This window comes from Theropithecus gelada, chromosome 11 (genome assembly GCF_003255815.1).
Source record: "Theropithecus gelada isolate Dixy chromosome 11, Tgel_1.0, whole genome shotgun sequence".
NCBI classification, from domain to species: domain Eukaryota; kingdom Metazoa; phylum Chordata; class Mammalia; order Primates; family Cercopithecidae; genus Theropithecus; species Theropithecus gelada.
Window position 1 is genome coordinate 69,349,210 of NC_037679.1, and position 26,562 is coordinate 69,375,771.

At 42.0% G+C, this 26,562-nt stretch overlaps 1 protein-coding gene across 2 annotated transcripts in view; it reads left to right on the plus strand.

Moving 5' to 3' along the window:
- The window catches only part of ATP2A2 (ATPase sarcoplasmic/endoplasmic reticulum Ca2+ transporting 2), a 70,758-nt gene that overhangs the window by 19,310 nt on the left and 24,886 nt on the right, over positions 1-26,562 (plus strand). For both annotated transcript variants that reach the window (XM_025400813.1, XM_025400814.1), the window contains exons 6-7: positions 22,289-22,369; positions 25,681-25,766. In XM_025400813.1, coding sequence (XP_025256598.1) covers positions 22,289-22,369; positions 25,681-25,766 — 167 coding nt within the window. The remainder of the gene's footprint in view (positions 1-22,288; positions 22,370-25,680; positions 25,767-26,562) is intronic.

The following is a 26,562-nucleotide window of genomic DNA, read 5'->3' on the forward strand; positions in this document are numbered from 1 at the left end:
AACTCCTGGGCTCAGGCAGTCCTGCCTCAGCCTCCCAAGTAGCTGGGATTACAGGCATGCGCCACTATGCCCAGCTAATTTTGTATTTTTAGTAAATACGGGGTTTCTCCATGTTGATCAGGCTAGTCTCTAACTCCTGACCTCAGGTGGTCTGCCCGCCTCAGCCTCCCAAAGTGCTGGGATTACAGGAGTGAGCCACCACGCCCTGCCTAAAGCAGTTCCTTCCTCCCTCCCTCCTTCCCTTCCTTCCCTCCACTTCTTCCCCTCCTTTCCCTCCTCTCCCTCCCCTCCCTCTTTCTGTCCTCCCTGTTTTCTTTCTTTCTGTCTCTCTCTCTCTCTTTTTTTTTTTTTTAACTTGGAAACAGGGGCTTGCTCTCTTGTCCAGGCTAGAGTGGAGTAGTGTGATCACGGCAACCTCAAACTCCTTGGTTTCAGGGGTCCTCCTGCCTCAGCCTCCTGAGTGGCTGGTAATACAGACACATGACACCATGCCCAGCGTTTTTTTTTGAGACGGAGTCTCGCACTATTGCCCAGGCTGGAGTACAGTGGCACCATCTTGGCTCACTGCAAGCTCTGCCTCCCAGATTTATGCCATTCTCCTACCTCAGCCTCTCAAGTAGCTGGAACTACAGGTGCCCACCACCACGCCCAGCTATTTTTTTGTATTTTTAGTAGAGACGGGGTTTCACCGTGTCAGCCAGGATGGTCTCGATCTCCTGACCTTGTGATCCTCCTGTCTCGGCCTCCCAAAGTGCTGGGATTACAGGTGTGAGCCACTGCGCCTGGCCTTTTTTTTTTTTTTTTTTTTTTTTTTAAGTAAAGATGGGGTCTTGCTTTGTTGCCCAGGCTGGGCTTGAACTTCTGGGCTCAAGCAATCCTCCTGCCTTGGCCTTCCAAAGTGTTGTAATTACAGGTGTGAGCCACTGTGCCTGGCTCAAAACAACAAATTTTGGTAACTGAATAGATAGGAGAGTATGTAAATCAAAGATACTGACAAGATTTCTAGTTTACGTGACTGGGTGTGATGGTACTCTACTACCTGTAGAAGGAAACATTGGAAAGGAGATTGTTTTTCCACAAATATATGTGGTGGGGGAGGTTGTAGATGACATCACCTAAATATGTGTATGAGATTCTGTTTGATTTTATGCTTACCATTTCTTCAGCTGCTTCTTGTTTAATTTTTTTTTAAAAATAGAGACAGGGTCTATCTATGATGCTTAGACTGTTCTCAAACTCCTGGCCTCAAGTGATCCTCCTGCCTTGGCCTCCAAGAGTTCTGGGATTTATAGGTGTGAGCCACTACGCTTTGCCTTGTTGGGCTATTTTAGTGTGTTGAGTCTACTTGAAGACTTAGAGAAATTACCCCCAAAGCCATTATCCTCAGTTAGCATCAGTAGATGGCAATGGTAGACAGCTTCAGAGGAAACCATAACCGTGATACCTCAAAGCACCATCCTTTTTGAAGAAACAAACAAAAGCCAACTTCTCTTCAATTGGTGACTTTGATTTCTCTGTATCTCTGAATCCTGGTTCTTGCCAGTCCTTCCCGTCTCTTGTAAGACACTCTAACCTAGTTAACTGAGAAACTTGGAAGTCATCTTGATATTTTTTCCCCCTCTCTTATCCTCTGATTTGTCCGTAAGACCACTGATTCTGTCTCCAGAACACACCCAAGTTCGTGAACTGTTTCCTTAGTCAGCACACTAGTCTAGCCATCATCTCACACCGCAGCTGTCATCATCTCCTAACTAGGCTCTGGCTTCCTTTGTTGTCTTCCTCCAGTCCATTCTCCACACAAGTGCCAGAGTGGTTTCTTAAAGGTTGTGTTATTTATTCATCTGCTGAAAAACCCTTAAGGGACTTTCCCATTGCACTTAAAATACAAAATTCTCTGACCTGATAAACTTTCATTGTGTGTGTGTACCTCCTGCTTTCTTCTATGATTTCATCTTACGTTGCTCCTTCATGCTGCAGACATCCAGGCCTTTTTTGCAGTTTTCAGTACCACCAAAGCCACATTTTTTTTGGAAGGTTAGGCAGATTTTTTAGAATTTATTAATAAATTTGCTATGTGCACAGATCTCATAGTGGTGAAGCTTTGGTTATTACCCTGACCTATCTCGCTTTTCACACTGAAATGTCATTCTGTATATTGTAGTATAGTTTTGTTGTTGCATTTGATAGTTTAGAAAGGTCAAATAATGTTTGATCTGTAGTGTATGTGACTTAAGATTTTCAGTCTAATGGGATTTTTCCTTATTTATATTGTGGTAAAATATACATATTATAAAATTAGCTATTTTAACCATTTTTAAGCATGTAGTTCTGTGGCATTAAGTACATTCACGTTGTTTTGGGACTGTCACCATCCAGAACTTTTATCTTCCCTAACTGAAATGTACCTCTTAAACGCTAACTTCCTGTTCCCCTCTTCCCTGGCCCCTGGCAACCATTCCCTGTATTTGAATATTCAAAAGACAATGAATTTAATATTCAAAAAAACCCTGAGTTTAAATCCCTTAGGTGAATATACTACTACTACCAAGCGGAGTACAAATTTAAATCCATTTTCCTTTCACCTGTTTCTGAATCCTTCAGGGATAGTGCTGATTCTGGTAGTTATTTACCACTTTTTTTGCCCCAGCTCTTCCCCCACAGTATGGTAATTGTTTAAAAGCATATACATTGCTTGGATGTTGGGCTCTTTCTTTAATTTTTATTATTATTATTATTATTATTATTATTATTATTTTTGAGACAGGGTCTCACTCTGCTGTGCAGGCTGGAATGCAGTGGCATGATCTCAGCTCACTGCAACCTCTGCCTCCCTGTTCAAGTGATTCTTGTGCCTCAGCCTCCCAAGTAGCTGGGCTCACAGGTGTGCACCACCACACCCAGCTAATTTTTGTAGTTGTAGTAGAGATGGGATTTTGCTATATTGGCTAGGCTGGTCTCAAACTCATGGCCTCAAGTGACCCACCCATCTCGGCCTCCCAAAGTGCTGGGGTTACAGGCGTGAGCCACCACGCCTGACCTACTATTATTTTAGTTAAGCCCAGCTATGTGAGACATTGGGCTCTTAAGTGCTGCTTGCTTGCTTCTTAAATTGTGACCTTTCTAACAGGAATGCAAAACAGACATCTAGGTTTAGAATACATGTGGACATTTTATTAAATACTGTCATTATACTAGTAGGCAGTGAGCACCTTAAGGACAGAACTGTCATATTAACAGTTGTAATGTTATCGTAAGTTCTCTATGAATGAAATTTGAAATCAGAAGTATATGATAGGTTCACCTAATGGAAACATAGTTGCTGTGCAGAAGAAACAGTTGAAGTGTATGTGTGTGTTCAATACGATTATTATATTATTATTATTGAGACAGAATCTTGTTATGTCACCCAGACTGGAGTGCAGTGGTGTGATCTCGGCTCACTGCAATCTGTGTACCTCCCAGGTTCAAGTGATTCTCCTGACTCTGTCTCCCAAGTAGCTGGGATTACAGGCATGGGCCATTACGCCTGGCTGGCTTGCTTGCTTGTTTTGTTTGTTTGTTTGTTTGTTTGAGACGAGTCTTGCTCTGTCACCAGGCTGGAGTGCAGTGGCATGATCTTGGCTCACTGCAACCTCCGACTCCTGATTCAAGCGATTCTCCTGCCTCAGCCTCCTGAGTAGCTGGGATTACAGGCATGCACCACCTCACCCAGCTAATTTTTGTATTTTTTAGTAGAGACAGGGTTTCAGCATGTTGGGCAGGATGGTCTCAAACTCCTGACCTCGTGATCCATCCTGCTCGGCCTCCCAAAGTGTTGGGATTACAGGCGTGAGCCACCGCTTCCGGCCATGCCTGGCTAATTTTTTTGTAATTTTAGTAGAGGCAGAGTTTCGCCATGTTGACCAGGCAAGTCTTGAATTCCTGGCCTCAAGTGATCCACCTGCCTCAGCCTCCCAAAGTGCTGGCGTGAGCCACTGCACCTGGCCTTCAATGCAATTATTGAATGCCAGATTATTAGTATATTCAAGGTCTGTGTGATCTTCATTATCATCTTAATTCCAGAACATTTTCATCACCCTCAAAAAAACTCATACCCATCAGCAGTTGTTGCCCTGTTTTCCTCCCACCAGTTCCTGACAACCGCAGTTTATTATCTGTTTGGTGGATTACTATCTGTTTTTCTGGATATTGCATATAAATGGAATCAGTCTTTGTGACTGGCTTTCTCTTAGCATAGTGTTATATTTCGTTCATGAATATAGCATGTATTTCATTCCTTATTGCTGAATAATGTTTATTAGTTGATGGAACTAATTTACAAATGCAAGAATTTATTTCTAGACTGTCTGTTCTTACTCCATTGGTCTCTGTCTTTAGGTCGGTACCGTGTGTCTTGATAGCAAGTCTTTGGATCCATGAGCATAGGGATGTCTTTCCTTTTTTTTTTTTTTTTTTTTTTTAAGGTCTGTCATTTCTTTCAACACTAGTTGTCAGTGTACAAGTCTTGTGCTTCTTTTGTTAAGTTTATTAAGTATTGCATTGGTTTTTTGGGGGAAAATATTTGTAATTGGAATAATTTTTTGTAACTTGAAATTGGCCTATTGGTGGTATTTATTTTTAATTAAAATTTTTAGATTCAAGGTACATGTGCAGGTTTGTTACGTGTATATAAAGTGTGATGCTGAGGTTTGGACTTCTGCTGATTCTGTCATCCAGATGATAAATATAGTATTTCACAGATAGTTTTTCAGCCCTTGCCCCTCTTTTCCTCCTACTTTTTGGAGTGCCCGGTGTTTATTGTTACCATCTTAATGACCATGTGTACCCAGTGTTTAGCTCCCACTTACAAGTGAGAACATACAGTATTTGGTTTTCTGTTTCTGGGTTAACTCACTTAAGATAATGGCCTCTGACTGCATCCATTTCACTGGAAAGGACATGATTTCATTCTTTTGCATGACTGTGTAGCATCCCATGGTGTATATATACCACATTTATTTTTGAGATAGGGTCTCACTCTGTCGCCCAGGCTGGAGTGCAGTGGTGCGACCTCGGCTCAGTGCAACCTCCCACCTCAGCCTCCTTGTAGGTGGAACTACAGGTGCCCACCACACCCTACTAATTTTTGTGTTTTTCATAGAGACAAGATCTCACCATGTTGCCCAGGCTGGTCTCGAATTCCTGGGGCTCAAGTGATTTACCCGCCTCGGCCTCCGAAAGTGCTGAAATTATGGGTGTGAGCCACCACACCTGGCCACAATTTCTTTTTCTTGGGATATATACCCAGTAATGGGATTGCTGGGTTGAATGGTCATTCTGTTTTTAGTTTATTGAGAAATCTCCAAACTCCTTTCCACGGGGGCTGAGCTAGTTTACATTCTTGCCAGCAGTGTATAAGTATTCTCCCCCCCTTGTTTTTTCTTCTTTTTTTCTTTTCCTTTGTTTTTTTTTTTTTTTGAGGTAGGGTCTCAGTCTGTTGACCAGGCTGGAATGCAGTGGCATGATTATAGCTCATTGCAGCCATGGCTTTCCAGGCTCTAGTGACCCTCCCACCTGAGCCTTCCAAGTTAACTGGGACTGTAGGCACACACCACTATGATGGGCTAATTTTTAATTTTTTTCGTAGAGATGAGGTCTTACTATGTTGCCCTGGCTAGTCTTGAATTCCTGGGCTCCAGTGATCCTCCCACCTCAGCTTCCCAAAGTGCTGGGATTACAAGCGTGAGCCACCGTGCCTAGCAGTAATAGTCACTCTGACTGGTGTGAGATGCTATCTCATTGTGGTTTTGATTTGCATCTCTCTACTAGTGATGTTGAGCGTTTTTTCGTATGTTTGTTGACTACTCGATTGTTGTCTTTTGAGAAGTGTCTTTTCATACCCTTTGCCCAGTTTTCAACAGTGATATTTGGGTTTTTTTGTGTGGATTTAAGTTCCTTATAGATTCTGGATATTAGTCCTTTGTTGAGTGCATAGTTTGCAATTATTTACTCCCATTCTGTAGATTGTCAGTTTAATCTGTTGATAGATTTCTTCTGCTGTGCAGAAACTCTTTGGTTTAGGTCCCAGTTGTCAAGTTATTTGTTGCATTTGCTTTTGAGGCTTAGTCATAAATTCTTTGCTTAGGGCAGTGTTGAGAAGAGTATTTCCTAAGTTTTCTTCTAGAATATTTACAGTTTGCGGCCTTACATTTAAGTCTTTAATCTTCCTTGAGTTAGGAATTCTTTTTTCAGTTTTTCAATTTCATTTTCAGGTTGTTCTTTGCTAGCATGTAGCAATACAGTTGTTTTTTATGTACTGATCTTGTACTTTGCAATCTTGCTGAACTCATTAGTTTTAATAGTTTTTATGGGTTCCTTAAGATTTTCTGAATACAAGATCATGCATTTGCAAATGAAAATGTTTTTACTTCTTTCCAGTCTGGATGCCCTTTATTTCTTGCCTAATTGCCCTGCTTAGAATCTCCAATACAACGTTGAAGTACCAAGAGCAGACATCCTTGTCTTACTGATCGTAGGGGGAAAGCGTCCAGTCCTTCACCATGAAGTATGACATAGGTGTGGGTCTCATACATGGGTGCCCTTTATCATGTTGAGGAAGCCTTGTTACAGTTGTAATATTTATTTATTTATTTTTTGAGACGGAGGTTCACTCTTGTTGCCCAGGCTGGAGTGCAATGGCACGATCTCGGCTCACCGCAACCTCCGCCTCCCAGGTTCAAGTGATTCTCCTGCCTCAGCCTCCCTAGTAGCTGGGATTATAGGCATGTGCCACCATGCCTGGCCAATTTTGTATTTTTAGTAAAGACAGGGTTTCTCCATATTGGTCAGGCTGGTCTCGAACCCCTGACCTCAGGTGATCCACCCACCTCGGCCTCCGAAAGTGCTAGGATTACAGGTGTGAGTCACTGCGCCCGGCCCAGTTGTAATATTTAGGTTGTCAGTATGCTCTGGTGACCTTTCGTGGTGTTTGTAAACTTATATCCAAGTTAGACATGACAGTTGGCTGGGTTACTAGGACCAGCCAGGTCATTGAATTGGCTAAGATGTAATTCTAAGGCATTTACAACTAGTGTGTGGAACATTTTGGAAAAGCATACTGTGATTATGTAACCTGGGCCAGATAAATAGGTATTTATTTTATGAAGACTATACATGTTGAGCCTTTTAAACTTCTATCTCTTTTAGAATTAGTAATCAAATTGACCATGCAATCTAGCATTTAGCCTGATAATTCAGTTCTGTGAAAACTATAGAGTGAACTTCAATTCTGAATTTTTTCTTGTCAGTCGAAGTATTATTTGCGTAGCCTGAAAGATTAAATGGCATAAATTGTACTTTTAGACCTGGTAACTTTTATATTTTCATTTACATTATGAAATTGGATGTGAAGGGGTCTTTCAGATGTGTTGGAAAACTGGAGAAAGTTGTAAACTAATTTGAAGCTGAAAATAAAAAAGTACTGACTTAACTATTTTTATATTTGCAGAAAGGAACAGACCTTTTTGTAGTCACTGTTTGGAATGTAAGGGTCATCTCCTGACTTTAAAATTTCTTTGTCAGCTTTTGGAAGATATCTGGTAGGATGGTTCTGGCTGAATTTTTCGAAGACTAAGCTGGAATAGATGGTTTTTTGAGGGAGATATGGAAAGAGTTAAGGAAACTAATTTTTTTTTTTTTTTTTTTTTGAGACGGAATCTCACTCTGTCGCCCAGGCAGGAGTGCAAGGGCGTGACCGATTAGCTCACTGCAACCTCCATCTCCTGGGTTCAAGCGATTCTCCTTCCTCAGCCTCCCTAGTAGCTGGGATTGCAAGCACCCACCACCACACCCAGCTAATTTTTATGTATTTAGTAGAGACAGGGTTTCACCACGTTGGCCAGGCTGGTCTCCAACTCCTGGCCTCAAGTGATCCGCCCGCCTCAGCCTCCCAAAGTGCTGGAATTACAGGCATGAGCCACCGTGCCTAACCAGGAAACTAAATTTTAGATGTTGCTATACTAGTTAATCATTCCAAAGAGAAATTGGGTAAGCATACATAGCAAATGCTAACATGAATCTTAAGTATCTAGAACACAAGAGCCAAATGAAATTGATACGGCAAATAAAAACATGGAGAAAATAACCCACACACAGGCTGGGCTCAGTGGCTCACACTTGTAATCTCAGCACTTTGCGGGAGGCCAAGGCATGTAGATCACTTGAGTCCAGGAGTTCGAGACCAGCCTGGGCAACATGGTAAAATCCCATCCCTACAAAAAATACAAAAATTTGCTAGATGTGGTGGTGCGCACTGGTAGTCCCAACTACTCGGGAAGCTGAGGCAGGAGGATCACCTGAGCCCAGGAGGTCGAGGCTGCGGCAGTGAGCTGAAATTAAGCCACTGCACTCCAGCATGGGCAACAGAGTGAGACCCTCACTCCAAAAAAAAAAAAAGAGAGAGAGAATGACCCACATGTTCACGTCTTATGAAGCCACAGTAATTCTGCGTTATCTTAAGGCCAAGAAAATATTTCTCTGGATGGATGGAAACCAAAAGTACATAATCTTGTGAGAAATGCACATCGTTTTTAAGCTTTCTGTATTGTCTCCTGACATTATGAAAGTGAATCAAGCTATATAGCCTAAGTCGTTTCTGTTTTCTTTTTCCTTTTTTTTTTTTTTTTTTTTAAAGTAGAGACGGGATTTTACCATTTTGGCCAGGCTGGTCTCGAACTCCTGACCTCAAGTGATCTGCCTCCCTTGGCCTCCCAAAGTGCTGGGATTACAGGCATAAGCCACTGTGCCCGGCCATGGTTTTATGGGGTGTTTTTTTGAGACAAGGTCTCCCTGTATTACCCAGGCTAGTCTTAAACTCCTGGCCCAAGGGATCCTCTTGCCTCGGCCTCCCAAAGTGCTGGGATTACAGGCATGAGCCACCATTCCTGGCCAGAAGTCTTAGTTTTAGAATTTTGGGGCTTCTAGTATATGCCCCAGGGGTTATTTATTAACTTCTCAAGAACACTGTTTTCAGGGTTGTTTAAAACAAACTTTACGTATCTTGGTAACCCAGAGTTGATGAATAGCACTAGGAAATAATATCCTCAGATGACTTCTGTCTTGTAGTATATACTCTGGAGCGAATCATCTTGTAAGATTATGTAAGTAGTGGAAGTAACACGATCTTAACATAAAATTGCATTTGCTTAGCACTTGTACAGAAATTGATAATTTTATTTCCTAAAATGAAGACTTAATAGCCAACAGTGGTGCCAGCAATTTCAAGATTTACTTGGGAATAAAAATAATAATTCTTAAACTTGACAGCAATTTAAAGGAAGGAAACTTTCACTTCAGACAGTCAACATGTAGTACTGAGATTTAGTAGCAAGTATAAACTGCATTTGAGACAGTTGAGTAAAAGGCAGAGTTGTGAAATAGATGACTGGATTCATATTAGAACCTGGATTATGATCCTAGTTCTGCATGACATTGGACTATGTACATTAACCTCTGCAGAATTAGTTAATTGGAGTAATGTTTTAAGGAGCTTTCTTGCTCTAAAAGTGTGATTTAGATAGTATGTGGACTTTTTTTTCGCTTTTAGAAACCTGTTGGGATTGAAATTGATTGGCTTTAAACATTTAGCAAACATTAAATGCTCTTTAACACAAAATAGAGTATGCTGTAGAGCAGAGGAGTTGGCATACTATCTTTGTGGGTTGGTTGGTTTTTCGTTTGTTTATAGACACGAGATCTCACTGTGTCACTGAGTCTGGTCTTGAACTCCTGGCCTCAAGTGATCCTCCTGCCTTAGCCTGTAATCCCAGGACTTTGGCAGGCCAAGGCCGGTGGATCACGAGGTCAGGAGTTCAAGACCAGCCTGGCCAAGATGGTGAAACTCCCGTCTCTACTAAAAATACAAAAATTAGCCGGGTGCAGTGGCAGGCGCCCGTAATCCTAGCTACTTAGGAGGCTGAGGCAGGAGAATTGCTTGAACCCAGAGGGCGGAGGTTACAGTGAGCCGAGATCACACCACTGCACTCCAACCTGGGCGACAGAGCGAGACTCCATCTCCAAAAAAAAAATGCTGGGATTATAGGTGTGAACTATAGCATCCAGCCAATATTTTGGGTTTTTTGGGCCACAACAATCTCTGTACCAAAGTCTTTTGTAAAATATGAAAATGAGATTTTTTTTTTTAAGGGGGTGTTGGCCGGGTGCAGTGGCTTATCCCTGCAATCCTAGCATTTTGGGAGGCCGTGGCAGGAGGATCACTTGAGCCCAGGAGTTTGAGACCAGCCTGGGCAACATACTGAGACCTTGTCTCTACAAAAAAGTTTTAAAAACTTGCATAGTGAGGGTGGGCGCCATGGCTCGAGCCAGCACTTTGGGAGGCTGAGGCAGGAGGTTCACTTGAGCTCAGGAGTTTGAGACCAGCTTGGGCAACATGGAAAAAAATGAAAATTTGCTGGGCATGGTGGCGCACTCCTGTAGTCCCCTCTTCTCAGAAGGCTGAGGTGAGAGGATCACTTGAGCCTGGGAGGTCAAGGCTGCAGTGAGCTAAGATTGTGCCAGTACACTCCAGCCTGGGTAACAGAATGAGACCCTGTCTCAAAAAAAAAAAAAAAAAAAAATTAGCAAGATGTGGTGGTGTGTACCTGTAGTCTAGCTACTCAGGAGGCTGAGGTAGAGGAAGATGGCTTGACTCCAGGAGGCTGCAGTGAGCCATGATCATCCCACTGCTCTCCAGCCTGGGTGACAGAGTAAAACCCTGTCCCCCAAAAAAAGGGTGGGGGGTGGGGAGCCTTAAGATTTCACACACTGCTTAGATCAGTGTTTCTCTAACTTCATGTGTGTAGGAATTACCTGGGGATTTTGTTAAAATGTATGTTTTGATTGGTTCAATCTGAAATGCGGCCTGATTATTCTGCATTTCTAACACTCTCCCAGGTCAATAATTAGAGTAGCAAAGCTCTAGAGCAGATCTTAATCATTTCTAAATCACAGTCCCTTTGAGAATTAATGAAATTTATGGACTTTCTTCCCCAAAAACATATATTGAAAATCTTATGTGCAACTTCAGGAGGTTCATTTGTCCTCCTCCTTAGAAAGTCCACCTCAGGATTCTAGCTATTTGGTTTTAAAAACTGAAGTACAGGCCGGGCGTGGTCGCTCATGCCTGTAATCCCAGCACTTTAGGAGGCCAAGGCGGGCAGATCACTTGAGCCCAGGAGTTCGAGACCAGCCCGGCCAACATGGTGAAATCCCGTTTTCACTAAAAATACAAAAATTACCCAGGTGTGGTGGTGGGTGCCTGTAATCCCAGCTACTTGGGTGGCTGAGGCACGAGAATCGCTTGAACCCAGGAGATGGAAGCTGCAGTGAGCCAGGATTGCACGACTGCATTCCAGGACAGAGCGAGACTCTGTTTCAAAAGAAAAAAAAAAGAAATTGTTTCGGTTGTTCTGTAGATCCTGGAAGCCATACCTGTGTTTCCAAAGCCAAAGTATAACTTACTAGTCTAGAAAATGGATAAGCAGAAGAGCAAAATAGTCTAAAACAAAAATCAGCATAGATGAATTAGAAGCAGAGAGTTTTTGAGTTTGAGAGCTCCTGAGCACTGTCAGAATAGCTAAGACATTAAGAACTGTGAGAAATGAGAGATCTCCTCAACCATCAGACCATGATAGGCCAGTTGATCTTGAAGCCTGACCTGGTTTTCATGGGGCTGGCATTTCCTTCCTGATTTCCTGTAATCACCTACTCTCCACTCCCCATGATTCAGTGGTAGTCACAGTACCAGGAAGTGCCAACCTTTTCATTCTTGCTACTGAGATGAAGATTTTGGACAAAGGAGAAGAAACCATGTGGTTTGGGAACCACCTTTCCTTTTTTTTTTTTTTTTTTTTTTCCCCGAGACGGAATCGCTTTGTTACCCAGGCTGGAGTGCAGTGGCGTGATCTCGGCTCACTGCAAGTTCCGCCTCCTGGGTTCACGCCATTCTCCTGCCTCAGCCTCCCGAGTAGCTGGGACTACAGGTGCCCGCCACAATGCCCGGCTAATTTTTTGTATATTTTAGTAGAGACGGGGTTTCACCATGTTAGCCAGGATGGTCTCGATCTCCTGACCTCATGATCCGCCTGCCTCCGCCTCCCAGAGTGGTGAGATTACAGGAGTGAGCCACCGTGGCCGGCCATGGGAACCACCTTTCCTAAGCATTAACACTAGATGGCCAGATTTAACTATGACCAACTTTTATATTAAAAGATAATGGAACTTTTTTTTTTTTTTTGAGACAGAGACTCTTGTCACCCAGGCTGGAGTGCAGTGGCACAATCTCAGACCACTGGAACCTCCACCTCCTGGGTTCAAGTGATTCTCCTGCCTCAGCTTTCTCATTAGCTGGGATTATAGGTGTGCACCACCCCACCTGGCTATTTTGTATTTTTTTAAATAGAGATGGGGGTTCACCATGTTGGCCAGGCTGGTCTCAAACTCCTGACCTCAAGTGATCCACCCACCCTCAGCCTCCCAAAGTATTGGGGTTACAGGCATGAAAAACAAAGGGCTTCGTGGCCAGGTGCAGTGGCTTACACCTTGTAACCCCAGCACTTTGGGAGGCCGAGGCGGGCAGATCACCTGAGGTCGGCAGTTGGAGACTGGCCTGGCCAACATGGAGAAACCCTGTCTCTACTAAAAATACAAAACTAACTGGGCGTGGTGGTGCGTGCCTGTAATCCCAACTACTCGGGAGGCTGAGGCAGGAGAATTCGCTTGAACCCAGGAGGCAGAGGTTGTGGTGAGCCGCTATCGTGCCATTGCACTCCAGCCTGGGCAGCAAGAGTGAAACTCTGTCTCAAAAAAAAAAAATGGTAAAACAAAGGGCTTGGCATTACCAGTGCCAGAAAAATACAAGATTGAGAGAATAGGAGGCAGAGGTTGCGGTGAGCCGCTGTCGTGCCATTGCACTCCAGCCTGGGCAGCAAGAATGAAACTCTGTCTCAAAAAAAAAAAAGATAAAACAAAGGGCTTGGCATTACCAGTGCCAGAAAAATACAAGATTGAGAGAATGGGGAAATAGGAGAGACATAAACTTGGTGGGAGTATGTATTTGTATGCAAAAGTAAAAGATATGGGCAAAGATGTTAATCCTGTAACACTGTAAAAGGAAATGTTAGAAATAACTAGATAGCCATAAAAATGGAGGGTGATTCATTTAGTTCATGGTATGGGTGTGAAATACTGTGACCTTGAACAGGTACCTTTTAGTGCCTCATTTTCCTCATCTATAAACAGGGAGGGAGTAAAGATAATAGAGCCTTCCTTAGAGTTGTGAAGATTGAATTAGTAACCTATGAAGCTCTTCCAGCAGTACCTGGTCTAGAAATAGTCTCAAAATTTCACTGCTTATTATTACTATACAGCCACTTTTTAAAATGAGACAGGTGTGTATAAATATAAAGGGTCTGATATTGTTTTAAGGACGTTTTAGTAAATGTTACACATAAAGAGATGTTCAGAAGATATACTGTTAACTATATATATATTTGTTGAAAGAAGGGAAGAGGAATGGTGTTTGACCTTTTAAGTGCACATTTTTCTTTCGTGATAAAAATCTGTTGGTTGGTAGGTAGGCGGGAGTACTCTAACATTGCTTAGTGCATGGTTGCCTCTGCAACATCTAATGAATTGGTTACCTTTCTACCCCTTATAACTCTAGTAACTGGAAACTTGCTTGCTTAATGACCAATGTCATTTTTTTAGTCAGTTCATTATAAAATACTCCTTATGAGCTAAAGTATATTTTGTCTGTTTTATATGTTAGCTTTTTAATTTGGGACCACATAGAAGTCTTATTTATTACCAGTTTAGATCTGGAGGGGAGCTTATGAAACCTTATTTTAGGGGATGAGAAGACTAAAACTCAGAGTTTGTAACTTATCCAGGAGCATGTGGCAGTTTGTGGCAGTCCTAGGACTGTCAAATGTTAGCAGTATGTTGTATCCTAAAATTTTTATTTTTGGCCGGGTGCAGTGGCTCACGCCTGTAATTCCAGCACCTTGGGAGGCCGAGGCAGGCAGATCACTTGAGGTTGGGAGTTTGAGACCAGCCTGGCCAACGTGGTGAGACCCCATCTCTACTAAAAATACAAAAATTAGCCGGCCACATAGGCGCATGCCTGTAGTCCCAGGTACTTGGGAGGGAGGCAGGAGAATTCCTTGAACCCGGGAGGCAGGGGTTGCAGTGAGCCGAGATCTTGCCACTGCATTCCAGCCTGGGCAACAGAGTGAGACTTCATCTCAAACAAACAAAATTAGCTGGGTGTGGGGGGGTGAGCATCTGTAATCCCAGCTACTCGCGAGGCTGAGGCAGGAAAATCACTTGAACCTGGGAGGTGGAGGTTACAGCCAGCCAAGACCATGCCACTGCACTTCAGCCTAGGCAGCAAAGCTAGTCTCCATCTCAAAAAGTAAAATAAAATAAAATGTTTATTTCCAAGTTAGTCTTAGCATTTGTTTCAAACCTTTTATCATCTTGGTAGTTCTCTTTGGTACCCAGATTGAATGCAGTTATGTAAATGGAGTCTGGTTGTCATTCTAGACATTTTTTGTCTTCTGACAGTCTATGGAAACTTCTTTGGCAGCCTTATTTACTCTACCAGCTAAAATCACAGTCTTTCTCGAGTGTTCTTCCCATCCCCCCATTCCTAAATTTCTAGACTTTTCCTGGCATGGATTATTTTGGTTTTAGTCTAACTGTAGAATTTAAACAACTACCATTATTGAACCTCATTTAGCTTAACCAAAGCTGTTATCTCTTTGGACCCTAATTTTTTATTGTTTCTAGCTTTGTGATGTTCTTCAACTTGGTAATTAGAAGTCTTTTGATACATGTATACTAAAGGAAATATGTGTACCAAGTACTTTATTCACTGACAAATATTTTATTCGGCACCCACTGTGTGCCAGGTATAGTGGTAGGGCTAGGAAATCAGTGGTGTCTGAGTGACTCTGCCTTTATGGAGCTTTTGGTTTTAGTGGGGAAGATTCATGAAAACCATGTGAGTGTAAGGAAAGGACAGGATGCTCTGTGGGCACACAGTGAGGGATGCCAGCCTAATCTGGGAATTAGAGGAAAGCCTTACTATTTATGGGAGAAGTAAGGGTATGTGAAGGCCCAGAAACAAGTTAGAGGAACGGAAGAGCATAGTGTGTGATGCTCAGAGGGAGGTGAGAGGGTGAGAGGCAAACAGCACTTGGGTCGTGGAGGCTGTTATAAGCCCGGGTTGGGATGCCAAAGAAGCTGTTGAAAGATTTTAGAACAGGAGGAGATCACATTTGCCATTTTAAAGACAGTACTGTCTAAGAAACAGATTGGAAGCAAACCATAGTAGTATACTATGGTATTGTGTAATGTTCCTTCCCTGTTCACCGTGAGGCCTGGAAGTAGTTTAAAGTAGTCAAGTAGAGCTTCTCAAATGAAGAATTTCATTCAGTCTGCTAAACTACAAAATTTATGACTCAAATTGGAAACACAGTGAAAATGTTTGAGTCACAAATGTTAAAGTAGTTTAGGATAATTCTGTTATGGCTTGCTTTTCCTAGGAGCCATTTAGATTCAAAAACAATAGTGGTATTTAGAAGGTAATTTCTGGTCTTACATAGTGTTTTTCTTATAAAAGATTTTAATAACTCTGGTATTTGCCACAATAAATTAGGTTTTTTTAAATGCATAATACAATTGATTAGTAAAAAGAATTAAAAAAAAAAAAAATGCTGGTTTTTGGTTTGTTTGTGTTTTTTTGAGATGGAGTCTCACAGTGTCACCCAGGCTGGAGTGCAGTGGCGCAATCTCAGCTCACTGCAACCTCAGCCTCCCGAGTAGCTACGATTATAGGCGCCAGCCACCATGCCAGGCTAATTTTTATATTTTTAGTAGAGACAGAGTTTCACCATGTTGGCCAGGCTGGTCTCAAACTTCTGACCTCAAGTGCTTCGTCCCCCTTGGCCTCCCAAAGTACTGGGATTACAGGCATGAGCCACCATGCCCGGCCTGAATAATGCTAGTTTTAACCATCAGTATTTATATTTGACATAAGTGGTACACAAAATGTTTAAGTATCATGGCTTATAAACACTTCTTGTAAGGTTAAAAGAACGCTTGCATTGAGTTCTAAAATGTGGCAAACTGATAATTTAATGAACTCTTACTTGCACTCTTGGTAACCCAACTTCAAGTATACTGTGAGGATTTTGTTCAGATTGGAAATCTTTATTGTAATAGCAAATTAAAGAGCTGTGGATTTTCAAGAGCTGAATTTGAAAGGTGTCAGGTGTTAAATGGAAGGTAATTCAGAGTTTATTCTTTTATTATACCTGCCTCTATCCAAAGAGTCAGAGAAAAACTTTTGAAAGAAAAAATTGCGGAGCATCCCTTTGGCAAGAGTGAGAATTTTCCACTACCACTTGCCCTAAGGGCATTGACATGCCTCACTGGGGAAATGTTACAGGATGTGATCATCGGAACAGCCTTGCCTGCTCTTCATGTACAAAATCCTTTGTCTGAAATTCACAGAAGCCTCTCCAGACAAAGGGAGATTGTTGTGTCTTCACTTTAAAAGTATTCAGTGGACCTTTACTTTCATGGATCTTTTAACTCTAAGAGAACCTATTTTCCTAATAGAGTCAACCCTAAATTGACTCTAATATCAACAAAAGGAATATAACAGTCACACAGCAAGTTAAACAAAGGTTTTCATTAATTGAGCTTCCTTAGAGAAGGCTCCTTTTACTTCCTAGCCTGAGTTCCTGTGCATAAAATGAAGAGGACATTGGTCAAGATGATGTGATGGTCCTTCTAGCTAAGAAAATACTAGAATATGGCAGGTTGGTTGGTTTGTTTTTGAGATGGAGTCCTCCACCCAGGCTGGAGTACAGTGGCGCAACTTCGGCTCACTGCAACTTTCACCTCGGGGCTCAAGCGATTCTCCTGCTTCAGCCTCCCACGTAGCTGGGATTGCAGGCACCCACCACCACGCCTGGCTAATTTTTGTATTTTTACATTTTTAGTAGAGACAGGGTTTCACCATGTTGGCCAAGCTGGTCTCGAACCCCTGACCTCAGGTGATCTGCCTGTTTCAGCTTCCCAAAGTGCTGGGATTACGTTTCTTCAGTATCTTTCTACAAAGATCAGTTTCTAATAGAAGCCAATTAAACATAGAAACTCTAAGGTAGCACATTTCCCAAGTGTTGGGAGGCTTTGAAGCTTTTTAGCTTCGAGTTGGTGTGCCTGGTAGATGAGAAACAGCACAACAGAAAAGTGGTTCATAGGATCCATGACCCTAGTTACTGCATTTTTCTGTTGTAGTAATTTTTCTAGTATATTTGTAGAACTTTTTTTAAAATATGGATTCTTAATTTTAAAATTAGCCTGGTGCAGTGGCACATACCAGTAGTCCTAGCTACTTGGGAGGCTGAGGTGGGAAGATCACTTGAGCCCAGGAGTTCAAGGCTGCAGTTCACCGTGATCACGTCAGTGCACTCCAGCCTGGGTGACAGAGTGAGACCCTGTCTGTAAGAATAAAAAATGAAAAAAAAAATGTGGATTCCTAGACCCCACTCCAAATGCATTTAATCATGCTCTTAAAGAATCTGTAAAAGACCCCCAGAAAACTCTTCTTGTTGTTTCTTTTTTTTTTTTTTTTTTTTTTTTGAGACGGAGTTTCGCTCTGTCACCCAGGCTGGAGTGCAGTGGCCGGATCTTAGCTCACTGCAAGCTCCACCTCCCGGGTTTACGCCATTCTCCTGCCTCAGCCTCCCGAGTAGCTGGGACTACAGGCGCCCGCCACCTCGCCCAGCTAAGTTTTCGTATTTTTTAGTAGAGACGGGGTTTCACCGTGTCAGCCAGGATGGTCTCGATCTCCTGACCTCGTGATCCGCCCGTCTCGGCCTCCCAAAGTGCTGGGATTACAGGCTTGAGCCACCGCGCCCGGCCTCTTCTTGTTGTTTCTAAATACTTAATTGCCACTTAATTAGAATGGAAGTTGTAAGATGGAAACATTCACAACAGCTGTGGTCAGTATTTAAGGGCTTCCCAGGCATTTGACATTTGTTCCTCTGGCATTTGTTCCTCTAGCATTGGCATTTAAGATGTTCCTCAGTATTTGGCCAACAGTTAAATGTGTATCAATACAATTTCTGCACAGCAAAGAAACACCTTTCATATATTTTAGTAGACCCTTAGGGAAAGAGTACATGTTGGTTTCCTTATAATGCCAGTATAAATGTAATTTTTCATATACATAATATATAGTATATATTAATACTGAATATTATTTATTTATTTATTTTGAGATGGAGTCTCACTCTGTCGCCCAGGCTGGAGTACAGTGGCGCGATCTCAGCTCAATGTAAGCTCCGCCTCCCGGGTTCACACCATTCTCCTGCCTCAGCCTCCCAAGTAGCTGGGACTACAGGTGCCTGCCACCACGCCCGGCTAATTTTTTTGTATTTTTAGTGGAGACGTGGTTTCACACTATTAGCCAGGATGGTCTCGATCTCCTGACTTCGTGATCCACCTGCCCCGGCCTCCCAAAGTGCTGGAATTACAGGCTTGAGCCACCGTGTAAGGCCTTACTGTATATAATAAATATATACTACACATACTGTATATTTATACTATACAACCAATAGGTAAGACCTATAGTCCTGTACTTCCTGTTGGTCCTGTAGGTGTAACTATTAGTGTTAGGTAGGACCAATACTAAATATATATATAATAGTATATATGTACTATATTGTTAGATAATGATTGGATATCCCTAATCTGAAAAGCTTAAAGATCAGAAACTTTTTGAGCACCAACATATGATGCTCAAGGGAGATGCTTATTGGAGCATATCAGATTTTGGGCTTTTTGTTTAGAGATGTTCAATAGTAAGAATATAAATCAAACACTCCAAATTTCAATTTTAAAATTCTGGTTGCAAGCATTTTGGGTAAGGGATACTCAACCTGTAATATGTTGGCAGTGTTATCCGGGAAATTTAACCTTGGTATTTCTTGCCTGAAAAATACATTTTCTATTTATTTCAAATCCTCTGAGCTTCCGCTGAAACACAGCAAAATACATGCCAAAACATTGCTTTTGCATCCTCTTGTAGGTTGTACTCAATTTAAATATTAGATTTGTTGGTCTTTTAAAATTTGTCAAGTATATGAGAGTATGAGCTAGGGTTTATATATTGAATTGTTTAAATCTGTGTTTATCAGTTACAGTGCAGAAATAAAATAGTGTTTATAGATTGACGACCACTATCTCACATTGGACAGAAGTCTTCTACTACTCCATAGGATCATGACATTGACATAAATCAGATCCTCAGACACCAAATGAACATTTGGAAATAAATTTTCCATTTAGGGTCATAATATTCATCATTGCACTTGTCCTCTTTTTGAACGTTTGAGGGCATGTAAGATCAGGTTAATCATGACGGGCAGAAATAGTGCAGTATAGGGCGTGTTAGCTGTTAAAGACCACTAAAGTTTAGAATATAGTTACTTTGTCGTCGTAAATTATCTGTTAGATGTACTCTCTTCAGTGTAGTTAGAGCAGAATTATATTAAAATAAAAGGTTCTCATTGATTCAGTCTGAATATTGCTGTTCATTGCATAAGCATTTCCAGCAGGAATTTCACCTTAGCTTATGTGTCCCTGCAGTCAAATGCAAGGGTGATCTTTGCCTCTTGAGATTATATATTGACAAACTCTGTGCCACCTTGTGACCACATTGCTTACTTAGGCTATAGGGTTGTTTCTATGCACTCAGATTTAAAAAATAAATCATATTCTCCCAGAACTTAAGCTCTGAAGTGGAGAAAAATCAGAACTAATTTGAAGGTTTAAGAAGTTCAATGTTGGCCGGGTGTGGTGGCTCACACCTGTAATCTCAGCACTTTGGGGGGCCAAGGCAGGTGGATTGCCTGAGGTCAGGAGTTTGAGACCAGCCTGGCTAACGTAGTAAAACCCTGTCTCTACTGAAAATACAAAAATCAGGCCAGGTGTGGTGGCACACGCCTGTAGTCCCAGCTACTCAGGAGGATGAGGCAAGAGAATTGCTTGAACCCGGGAGGTGGAGGTTGCAGTGAGCCGAGATCATGCCACTGCACTCCAGCCTGGGCGACAGAGCAAGACTGTCTCTGAAAAGGAAATAAAGAATAAGAAGTTCAGTGTTTACTTCTTGGACAGGAGTGTTATTTTGCCATTTTGTATATGACTGGTAACATGCAATTCAGTATGGAGAGTAAGTCTGAAAAATGATTTGACTTAAAAATGCCATCTGCAAGTATGGGAGAATTTGCTTATCTAATTTGTAGCTGCCCTTGCATAAGACTTAGAAAACCACATTAATTATCTTTCAGAAAATCACAGACAGCTGTTTTGTTGTTATTGTTGTTTTGAGACATAGTCTCGCTCTGTCTCCAAAGCTAGAATGCAGTGGTGTGAACTCGGCTCACTGCAACCGTCTGAGTAGCTGAGACTACAGGCACACCACCACTCCTCCCGGCTAACTTTTTATATTTTTAGTAGAGATGGGTTCTTGCCATGTTGGCCAGGCTGGTCTCGAACTCCTGGCCTCAAGTGATCCTCCCGCCTCAGCCTCCCAAAGTGTTGGGATTAGTGGACAGCTGTTTTATGTCCAGCTGCTTCGTGTGATTGTGCACTCATTCAGCAATATTTGAATACCAGCAGAGGGCTGGGCACTATTCTCAAGGTGCATGGCTTTATCTGTTACTTGGGCTATGTTGTGTCATTTCACTTGATACACATCAAGGAAAGGGGCTGAGATTTGGGCCCTTTTAGAGCTATTAAAGGAACTTGTTGGCCTAGGAAAGAAGACTCAGTTGACTTAAAGATCTTCAGGTTATGCAAGAGGTTTATTATTCATTTAATTGATATTTCTTTTTCTTTTTTTTCTTTTTTTTTTTTTTAATGAGACGGAGTCTCGCTCTGTCGCCCAGGCTGGAGTGCAGTGGCGCGATCTCAGCTCACTGCAAGCTCTGCCTCCCGGGTTCACGCCATTCTCCTGCCTCAGCCTCCCATTAATTGATATTTCAAAAGGTATCAAAGGATATATGCCCCAGCTGCCCAGTGTTACTAGTTTGCTACACCTTCCCAGAGGTGTTTCTTTATACCTTTGGAAGTTGTCATTTTAGTATGATTAATTACGTGTTATACGAGCATATCAAAGGGTTTGAAACAGTGAAAGAGCTAAGACTAACTTGGAAATAAACATTTTATTTTATATTGCTTTTTGAGATGGAGAGTAGCTTTGTTGCCCAGGCGATGTGCACCTGTAGTCCTTCTGCTTGGGAAGCTGAAGTGGGAGGTCAAGGGTGCGGTGAGCTGCGATTGCCCCACTGATCTCTACATCCTGGGTGACAGAGCAAGACCCTGTCTTTAAAAAAAAAAAAAAAAAAAAGCGTTAGTGTATAGTTTGATTTTGCATTTGCCATGTGTTTCGTTGAGTATCTTTTTTAAAGGGGGCCATTTGCTTCCTGTTCGCAATAATTTAGCCTTTTTGATGGAATGAATCATGGCATACACAACTTTATTCTCTTTGCTGTGCCTTGTGTATATGTAGTAAACCTAAGAAAATATGTTACTTCTTATTGCTAACTAGGAAAGTATTCTTTTTTTTTTTTTTGAGACGGAGTCTCGCGCTGTGTCACCCAGGCTGGAGTGCAGTGGCGCGATCTCGGCTCACTGCAAGCTCCGCCTCCCAGGTTCACGCCATTCTCCTGCCTCAGCCTCCCAGTAGCTGGGACTACAGGCGCCCGCCACCACGCCCGGCTAGTTTTTTGTATTTTTAGTAGAGACGGGGTTTCACCATGTTAGCCAGGATGGTCTCGATCTCCTGACCTCGTGATCCACCCGCCTCGGCCTCCCAAAGTGCTGGGATTACAGGCTTGAGCCACCGCGCCCGGCCGGAAAGTATTCTTTAAAGTGAAAGCTTAAAGGCCTCTCTGAAGATACAGAGCAAAACTTGTTAGAATAATGTATGTAGTTAGGTTTCCTTAAGCCTCATTCTCTTCCTTCCTAATTCAAATCTTGAATCCATCTAAAGCTTTTTATTACCCCAAGAAAGGTTGATCACATTGCTTACTTTAACAGAATTTTATGTATTTGTATTATATGCAGATCATTTATTATCTTTAAAAATTGATTTGGAGACAAATTCATCTTTAGATAACATAGTTGTAAAAGTTGCTCATTTCAGCTGCCTTTTTTTTTTTCTCCTAATTAGTTGGTGACAAAGTTCCTGCTGATATAAGGTTAACTTCCATCAAATCTACCACACTAAGAGTTGACCAGTCGATTCTCACAGGTAAATATGATGTATTAGGTCATTGAATTTCTGAAGACCTTCTCATGTCCCATGCCAATAGAGTTGGCTCTTGCCTCACTGTCCCTTTATGGTATCCCATCTTAATCCTCTCTAAGATACTTATTTTGTCTCGCTCCGTTGCCCAGGCTGGAGTGCAGTGGCGTGATTGCGGCTCACCGCAACCTCCACCTCTCAGGTTCAGGATGTTCTCCAATCTCAGCCTCCTGAGCAGCTGGAACTACAGGCTCCTGCCACCATGCCCAGCTAATTTTTGTATTTTTAGTAGAGACAGGGTTTCACCTTGTTGGTCAGGCTAGTCTTGAACTCCTGACCTCAGGTGATCCACCTGCCTCAGCCTTCCAAAGTGCTGGGATTTCAGGTGTGAACTACTGCACCTGGCTGCCAATATGGTTTTAAAGGCATGATTTAAAAACAAAATAAAATGGCTGGGCACGGTGGCTCACGCTTGTAATTCCAACACTTTGGGAGACTGAAGCGGGCAGATGTCTTGAGCCCAGGAGTTAAAGACCGGCCTGGGCAGCATGGCAAAAGCCCATATCTACAAAAAATACAAAAATTAGCCAGGCCTGTAATCCCAGCTAGTCAGGAGGCTGGGTGAAAAGATCACTTGTGCCCGGGTCAAGGCTACAGTGAGCCACGCTTATGCCTCTGCACTCCGGCCTGGGCAACAGAGCAAGACTCTGTCTCCAAAAAAAAAAAAAAAAAAAGGTTGTAATTTGTTCATTACCATTGGTAATAATCTTAAGGTTGAATTGTCTGTTTTGTGGAAAGCAAATTACTTATTCGATGTCCTTTTTCCAGGCAAGAAAAATAGACTCCAGTGCTGTAATTTTTTTCATTGGAGGAGTGCTAATGTTGCGTCCGTCTTTACAATATCCAGATACACAGTTAACAAAAGTTAGCCCCATAAGAGATGAAAGTTGTGCTACCTGGAGTTTGCACGATTGTTTGAAACATTTTCCCATTTTTGTGTGATAAAAGTACAGTCTAGGGTGGAGGGTTCATATTAACTGGAAGTAAGTTTATCAGAAGAATTAACTTTAAATACAATGCTAACTTGGATTAAATAGTAAATATAAAGTCTAAAGGCTCTCAAGATTTATCTGATTATCGGTTTTGAAAAACAACTAATGTCGTGGAGACAGTGATGTGAGTAACCTGGGCTCTATTTTTTTTTTGGTATTGTTTCTTTATAAATAGCTTACTTATTAAAACTCTCATTAGCAACAACAAACTGGAGGCCAATTAAGCCATAAAATGTTGGGGAAATGGTTGGGTTATATTTGTGAAATTCTCATAGTGTGCCCTAAAGACATAGTTGCCATTTAAAAACTTTTTTTTTGAGACGGAGTCTCGCTCTGTTGCCCAGGCTGTAGTGTAGTGTCGCGATCTCGGCTCACTGCAATCTCTGCCTCCTGGATTCAAGCTATTCTCCTGCCTCAGCCACCTGAGTGTCTGGGATTACAGGCGTGCGCCACCACGCCTAGCTAATTTTTGTATTTTTAGTAGAGACAGGGTTTCACTGTGTTGGTCAGGCTGGTCTCGAACTCCTGATCTTATGATCCACCCGCCTTGGCCTCCCAAAGTGCTGGGATTACAGGCATTTAAAAACTTTTTAGGCTGGGCACGGTGGCTCATGCTTGTAATTTCAGGACTTTGGGACGCTGAGGCAGTAGGATCACTTGTGGCCAAGCATTTGAGAGAGCAGTTATAGTCTCTATAATGAAAACCTTTTTTTTTTTTTTTTTAATTAAGACAGAGTTGTACTCTGTCGCCCAGTGGCGCGATCTCAGCTCAGTGCAACCTCTGCTTCTGGGGTTCAAGTAATTCTCATGCCTTAGCCTCCCTAGTAGCTGGAATTAGAGGCGCACACCACTGCACCTGGCTAATTGTATTTTTAGTAGAGATAGGGTTTTGCCCTGTTGGCCAGGCTGGTCTTTACCTCCTGACCTGAAGTGATCTGCCCGCCTCAACCTCCCAAAGTGCTGGGATTACAGACATAAGTGATCACACCCAGCCTATAATAAAAAACTTTAAAAGTTAAAAAAAAAAATTTTGAACTTCATAGAGGTTCTCGAATATTTTCTTTTGTTAAGTAATCATAATGTAGTTTTTGGCTAACTTGTGGAATCAATTTTTTTGGTCAAATATTGAGAGTGAAGTTTGCTACCTGTGACTTATTTAGAGACATATTTTACTCAGATTGACCCTAATTGTATATCTGTGACGTGATTTTTAAATTGAAATCAGCCGGGCATGGTAGCGCATGCCTGTAATCCTAGCACTTTGGGAGGCGGATGTGGGTAGATCACCTGAGGTCAGGAGTTTGAGACCAACCTGGCCAACATAGCAAAACCCGTCTCTACTGAAAATACAAAAATTAGCCGGGCATGGTGGCACATGCCTGTAATCCCAGCTACTCAGGAGGCTGAGGCTAGAGAACTGCCCGGGAGGCAGAGGTTTCAGTAAGCCAAGATTGTGCCACTGGACTCCAGCCTGGGCAACAAAGCAAGACTCTATCTCAAAAAAAAAAAAAAAGAAGTAGTTCTTTATTTACCGTGTGATCTTTCCAGTACACTTGCTAATTGCTACTTCAGAGTATAGCCAGATGTGGTGGCCCACACCTGTAATTCCAGCACTTTGGGGAGGCCAAGATGAGCAAATTGTTTGAATCCACGAGTTGGAGACCACCCTGGGCAACAGAGTAAAACCCCGTCTCTCCAAAAAAATACCAAACAATTAATCTGGCATGGTATTGGGTGCCCTTCTATTCAGGAAGCCACGTTGGGAAGATGGCTTGAGCCCGGGAAGTTGAGCCTGTAGTGAGTTGTGATTGTGCCATTGCATTCCAGCCTGAGTGATAGAGCAAGACCCCTGTCTCGGGGGGTAGGGGGAAAGAAGTATCAGTATATATGTTAAAGTATTTATTAAAGTATACAACAAATATGTAAATAATATAGTCACAGTATCAGAGTATAAAATGATTACCGAAAAATGAATTAATTTGAATAGTTACTCCAGAAAATAAAGGTAATCAGTGAGGATTCTACTTGAAAATTCACTTTTTTATTTTGGAATTGTGTTGATTTTTATCCTGACACCCTTTGGTCTGGTATTAATTTCCATTACTAAATTTTCCCAGCTTACCTCCTTTGGATGAATTTGGCCTTTTGCCCCTTTTCTCACACTGACATTATCCCAAGAGTGGTAATGGGTGGGCATGAATGAGAGTCTAGGTTCTTGGTGTGGGTCGCAGAGATCTGTTTTTTTCTGTCTCACAACCCGCTTAGGTGAGTCTGTCTCTGTCATCAAGCACACTGACCCCGTCCCTGACCCACGAGCTGTCAACCAAGATAAAAAGAACATGCTGTTTTCTGTAAGTACTTTATGAAATGTGTTTTTAATTAGAGACATTTCTAAAGCCTCATGGTCCACAAATGTTACGTTTTTCACTGCCAACCATCACTGGCTATCATTCTAAAGGATAATCACACTTTTCATGGTCAGTCTTAGCTGTCAGAATATGGCAGTAACATAATGTGTGAGTTAGATGTCTTTTAGTTGGCAAGTTTTGGGGGACCAAAAAAAAAAAAAAGACCAGCTCAAACATCTTCCAACTCTTACTTGCAAACATAGTTGAAAAGTAGATTTGTTTGGAAAAGCCTTAGCCAATAAAGGGTATTTTCAAAATTATGTAGATGACAGCTGCTATTTGTATGTGGTTCACGATAAGAAGGTGTGTGTTTAGAGAGAGAGAAAGCAAATGTGGCAAACAATACTGGTGAGTCTAAGTGCAAAGTATATGAATGTTCATTTTACTATTTCAGTTTTTCTGTTGATGTGAAAAATTTTTTGAAGAGTGAGGAAATGCATGGATTTTTGGTTTGGAATCTGTAATGATTTTAAGTTGGGGACATTTGTGGGTTTGTATGAGAGCCTGACTACTACCCATAGTAAGTAAATAGAGTTACCCTGAAAATAATGAAGCCATGTCCTTCTCTTATAACACTAGAAATTAAAATGGCGTAGGAGAGACTGCTCGCACTTAATTTCATTGGTTTTTGGATGCTGGCACATGATTAGGGGTTCTCAAGATAGCCCATGGGGCTAGTTGCCTTTCCTATTACAGTGAGAAAAGTAGGGGCCTTGAGTTGTTGGAGCCAGAGGTGGAG